Raw genomic sequence first — 6000 nt, 5'->3', positions numbered from 1 at the left:
TTTAGTGGTGTATATACATTAATTAACAGGCATTTTAAAAGTAGATAGCAATTACATATGTATGTATTAAAAAAAAAAAAAAAAAAAAAAAAAAAAAGAATGAAAAGAAAAATTCTGATGTAACTAGCCAGAAGAAATAATGGAAAATACAGTCAGAGGAGAAACGTCCACTATTTATGAAATTGATGATTTGAGGAGGAAATAACATTTTTTTTTTTTTTGCATATTTCAAAATAGCAAGAAGAATAATCAAATATCCTGCCGAAACAAAAACTTTTCTGTAACTTTAAAATTCTTAAAATTAAGTGTAGAAGGTGAATTTTCTCAGCTGTCGCACAAAGATTAAAAAAAAAGCTCAACGACTGATACTAAGTAAAATAATAAGAAAAATAGATTTCTTTAGATTTGAATTTTCTGCAATTTTCAATTTAATTTTCACCACCATACAGGCAAACTATCGTGGAAGGTAAAAGATGAACAATATTTCCAAATTTGCAGCCCTTTATTAACGAAAGATTAAAATATTAATGCTAAAAATACCATTATTCTATGTGATCATTACTCTGAGATATTTATAAAAAAAAAAAAAAAAAATAAAAATAAAAATCTTGTCTAAAACAAAAGTTGAACGCCTGACAATTGAAATAGCTGATTTGACTTAAAGAAGCAATTCTTTCACAGGTTTAGAAAGTACAAGATTAAAAATAATATATTAAAACATTTTCTCCCAATATTTATATTTAAATAGTGCTCAATACATAGTAGAGCGTTAATAATAATACTACAGACATGTTTCCATCCCAGATTTTTAAGTACAGTGGGCTGGGATTGAAACAAGATTGCATTATTCCCCGACTTCTTAGTAAATATATATTTACTAAACATTCAGGTTAAGATGAATATTGTTTCGACTTTTTGCAAATATAAAACAAGCACATGGACATACTTTTGGATATATTTCGAGTCCCATCACATATAAAAAGATTTTCCACTTTTAAAAATGTTAACGATGGAGCACACCTCTCCCCTCCCGGGCCCTCCTGCATAAAAAATAAAAATAAATTAAAAAAAAAAAAAAAAAAAAAAGAATAAATCATACATCCAGTCATTGTTTTGTTTCTTTGTTTCCTTTATATCCAGGTAAAACATTGGCAGTTATTTAATGCAAATTGGTTTGTTGGTAGAATTATTATTAAGAGTCGTAATTGGTTTAGTCAGAGTCAAATTCCCCAGACTCAATGCTGTTAAGATCATCAGTGTCTTCACTTGCATCCTGAGTATCATCGTCCATTATGTCGCCCGTGAGAGCCACACGTGCGTAGTCGTCAGTGTCAATGGATTTGCAAAAATGTATGGCATATTTGAGTTTTTCTTGCAGGATATCTTTGCAAGAATATCTTGGCATTTTGAGCAGAAAGAAACACGTGTAACTTTCAGGTAGAAATTGGTCAGGTGGATTGTATTTGTCCAAAACCTATAAAAAAAAAAAAAAAAAAAAAAAAAAAAAATTTTTTATTGTTTTTCAACACTGCAAATAATTCATGCCGAATCACAGGATGAAAAAAAAAAAAAAAAAGTATTCCATTTTTCTAGATAAAATAAATGTTTCATAAAGTAATATACTTTTTAAAAACAAATTCAAAATAATTTATTTTATGCAAAAAAATAAGTATAATAAAAACGTTTCATCTGACACCCTTTGCTAGGCAGAGGGGAAACAAGAGAGAGAATAGGGATGAAATAATTAGTGAAGATTCGTAGATCATTGAAAGGAAAAAGCTGTAGAAGTGCCCACTAATATAGCACAGAGTCCCCCACCAAAATCTACTGCATGGTCCAGACTATTCATCAAACGGCAATGTAGTAACCCTAGTATTTTGCACATGCTGATAGGACAGCGTCCTCAGAGATTGCTCCAAGGTTCTGGTCCCTGACACTGTGGTGGATAACATTTACCTCCAGCACTCTTATAAGTGACATGGCAACAAGAACAGTATGGAAAGTGAATTTAGTAATCCCTGGTTATAGCTCACACAAAATTGCTGATCGAGTATACATTGATTTCTTCCCCTTTTGTTAGAAAGGGCACTCATTTGTTTGAGATGAGGATTGAGGGACAAAATAGGGGAAGTGAGAGTTTTTAGGCTGCTGATAATGCATACACAAATACCTTTACTATGCTTTAAAAAAAAAAAAAAAAAAAAAAACTTTTGATTATTCTTGATTTGGTGGATGAGAATGAGATACCTGAACTTGATTTGCTGACTCCATGGTTCATAAATATCTTCTGCGTAAAGCTCCAGTAAACAGACACAACCCAAAGGGAGAAAAGAAAAAAAAAAAAAAATTTTTTTTTTGGAATACTTTACCTGTAAAACAAAGTCCCTGCCTCTAAAATCTGCAATAGTGCGAGGCAATCTTGTGCGTCCCCACACAAATCGAAGAAAGAGCGAACGTTCATTATTGGAAAACTCCTCCATCACTTCCCAGAACCATTGCACAAGAGGTGCAGTAGCGTCGATTCCTTTGTATGTAGCCACAGACTTTAAAAGATTTAAAGGAATATCTGGGCTACCACAAACCTGAAAATTAACAAAAACAGATGTAAAAAAGATCCACACATGAATCATATGAGCAAAATAACATTGAAAACGATAACTTTTCACCAATATTCATGTTTTGTTTGGCATTTACTATTTTTGCTGTGTGTGCAGATTAGTGGTCCAATAGAAAAATAATTGCAAGTAAAATAGAGTTTATTCATCAAATTATTAAGCTTTCTTGTACGTTTTCATGTGGAAGAGCTGTGCGACTAATTCTGTATGACAAATTGATTTATCTCCCTTGACTTAAACCTCAGAACATAATTGTAGATGAGTTTTTTGTTAAAAAGACATCTGAGCGATTATTTTTCATAACCATTTCATGTCAACATGGCACCTAAGTACATAATATTTTCATGTGAAATGCGTTGGTTTAAAAGATCACCAATTTATACAAGTACCATTATTTTAAGCAAAAGATCTATTTTCACCTGTTTAACAAAATAAAATAAAAACTTTAACATAAGGATAAAATTCTTTTCACCATTTCATTAAATAAACCAAAAAAAAATCTGACAAATCATTGTTTATAAATTCAATGAGTTCATTCTTATATTTACTCTTATTTACTCAAGGGTTGCCAAACTACGGCCCGCAGGCCAGATTCAACCCGCAAAGTCTTTAATGCAGCCCGTGGAGTCCTTAAAGACATTAAAAAAAAATTAATGAGCTAAAGAGTATAAAACATGTCCTGGTATTTTTTTTTTTTTTTTTAATTTGACCTGTGTAGCTGTAAAAAGGTCAGCAATGTAGGCCCCTGTTTTGGGATCCCTGATTTAGAGCTATTTGTAAAACCACATTAGGCAATGTTCCAAAACATTACAAGAAAAAATATGTTGGTGAATTTCTTTACACTATAATTCAACTGTTTGATATTTAGTAATCAAATTATTTTGCAAATTGTAATTAAATCACCTCCCATTCTTCTCTTTAGTAAAATAGTTATCCCCAAAAATTCTAACTCAGTCTTATAATTATGAACTATTAGCTTTTTTTCTACCTAATTTTCTATGTAGACGTTCAATTTTTACTAAAATATCTTAAATCAGTTTCACTACTTGTGCCAGTGCAATATTCTATGGTGACCAATTCTGATCTTACAATAACAAAAGATAATTTCTTGATTTTTATGTATACATTTTTTAAAAATTACCTTTGTACATAAAGTAGAAATTAAAATTAATTAACATCTTCCTGCAGTTGCTTAGAAGTCTTTTTCACTTTAATTTTTTTTAGCACCCCCACCTTTTAAATCGAATAAATATTTGATTTTTTTTTTTTTTTTGCAATGCTTTATAGTTTACTAGTGATATTCACCTGATATGGTCATATATTGCAGGTCAGTATTATTTTACTTTTTTTTTTTAAGAAAAACATAAAATATAATCAGATTTACAATTGCTGCTGCTGCTACTACTACTACTAATTAATAATAATTGGTAGTACCCCCCCCCCCTCAACAAGTTGCTGTGAAACTACACGAATTTAACAAGTCAAAACAATATATCTCAGATTTGTCTCCCTTAACTTTTTTCTTGAGGAACATCTCAAATTTGGTGTGTACTAGAATCGGCCATCTATTGAGCTAATGAACAAGAAAAATATTTGCTTTTTTATGAAAACCTATACGTGCAATTTCCGGAACACCCCGTACATGTATATAAAACATTATAATGGGTTTCACAATCAACCTATATTTTCAAGGCACCAAATGAATCACAGCTCCAATGTAGATGTGAAGCCTTAACCTCTCTGAATGATGAGGCTTACAAAATGGTTTAAAATATTAGATTTTCTTAAAACAAACGATGTTAGTTTTGATTTCTGGACCATAATCACTATGACTAAATCAATTGAAATTAGTTTAAGTTGCGTTATTGTTTTATTCTTTTCTTTTAGTCATTTCAATGTTAAAACACATGGAACATTACAGGACAACGTCAAATTTAAGGCTTCAAATACCATAAAATACATTTAAAAGGTCTTCCCAGACAAAATGATTGAAAAAAGGTCAGAGGTATATTGGAACAAAATCTGAATAAGTGAATCAGCTTTAATTTAATGCTGCAAATCAACTTCCAGAATGGATCCAAAATATTCCTACAACCTTTTTGCTAGCACTATGAAAAGAGAAAACGTTCATGATAAATATACAAAACAAATAAACACTTACAATTTTAGATATTCAGAAAAAAAAATTAAATAATAAAAAAAAAATTCTTGGCTAATAGTAAGGAAACTTAAAAATGTTCTCAATTTAACATTCTTTTTATGGAGATCGGTCCAGACAAGGTATAAAGCCACTTGATGCAAGAAGCTTAAGAAAAATAAATAAATAAAATACTAAGCTAGATTGGGATGAAAGCAAAGCCAACAACATAATCAAACCAGTATAAAAAAATCCAATTTTTCCAAATTTGATTTATGGATCTGATGCTCTTTGGTAAACAGTAACCATCATGCCACATTTCACCCGCATCAGATAGGCAGGTAACATTTCCATGAGAATACTTAAAAGATGAAGAGTAAGGCCTCATAAAATTTTGGTCAATACTGTTGCTGTTACGTTATGCAGTCTTAAGACTAATTTATATTCTTGTTTTATCAGGGGTTTATTGTGTTTGTGTGTGTTGATGTTTTGACAAATACATCTTTCATCAAAAAATTATTGAAATTTTTTTTTTTTTTTTACAAATTACATATTTTTAGTACTAGAAGATACAAGTGAAACATTTGTGGACATATTTGATTTGTATGATTACAATACAACATTATGAATAAGTTGCTCTAGGCATTATTTGTTTATATAAAATACGAAAAATTAACCAATAAAAAAAATTTTTTTTAAAAAGAAATTTTGCCTTTTTACATGTCAACAAATAAATAAAAAAAAAGATATTTTTTGCACACATTTTTTTATACATACATGTACATAGTAATGTTAAGAAATTTTTTTTTTATACATACATGTACATAGTAATGTTAAGAAAATTAACTAGGTACGTGCAAAACAATAGTAAAGAGTAAGGCTTACGATTATAATAGCCAGCTTATTTTTTTTTACAAGATTCCGATTAGTTTTGGATAGTGTTTGAAAGATAAAAGCCTAAAGTTAATTATTACAATGAAAATGTATTTTTACACGTGAAAAATGTTTACATGGTAGCTAAGAAACCTGAGAATTCAGTAAATTTGAAACTTTAAATAAATTAATCGTAAAAATCCCTTGAAAGATAAATATTAGTTGTCTGGAACTATTTCAAAGATAATTAGCAAATTAAAATCTTAAAATACGGAATTACAAAACAAACACAACTACTTTTTACTAAATGATTACATAATCATCCCTGAAAGGTGAGTTTAATAACAAAATCCAGTTATCGCTCAATAAAAACAG

General features: G+C 29.6%; 1 protein-coding gene across 5 annotated transcripts in view; it reads right to left on the bottom strand.

Moving 5' to 3' along the window:
* Positions 1-1108: 1108 nt before the first annotated feature.
* Positions 1109-6000, bottom strand: part of LOC145268339 (E3 ubiquitin-protein ligase HERC2-like) — a 500726-nt gene continuing 495834 nt past the window's right edge. For all 5 annotated transcript variants that reach the window (XM_080123842.1, XM_080123845.1, XM_080123844.1 and 2 more), the window contains 2 exons: positions 2370-2582; positions 1109-1474 (listed from right to left, as the gene is read on the bottom strand). In XM_080123842.1, coding sequence (XP_079979968.1) covers positions 1211-1474; positions 2370-2582 — 477 coding nt within the window. In that variant the 3' untranslated portion in view covers positions 1109-1210. The remainder of the gene's footprint in view (positions 1475-2369; positions 2583-6000) is intronic.

Source organism: Euprymna scolopes, chromosome 43 (genome assembly GCF_053919585.1).
Source record: "Euprymna scolopes isolate OS-2025 chromosome 43, ASM5391958v1, whole genome shotgun sequence".
Taxonomy (NCBI): domain Eukaryota; kingdom Metazoa; phylum Mollusca; class Cephalopoda; order Sepiida; family Sepiolidae; genus Euprymna; species Euprymna scolopes.
This window is presented reverse-complemented; position numbering and strand designations above follow the sequence as displayed.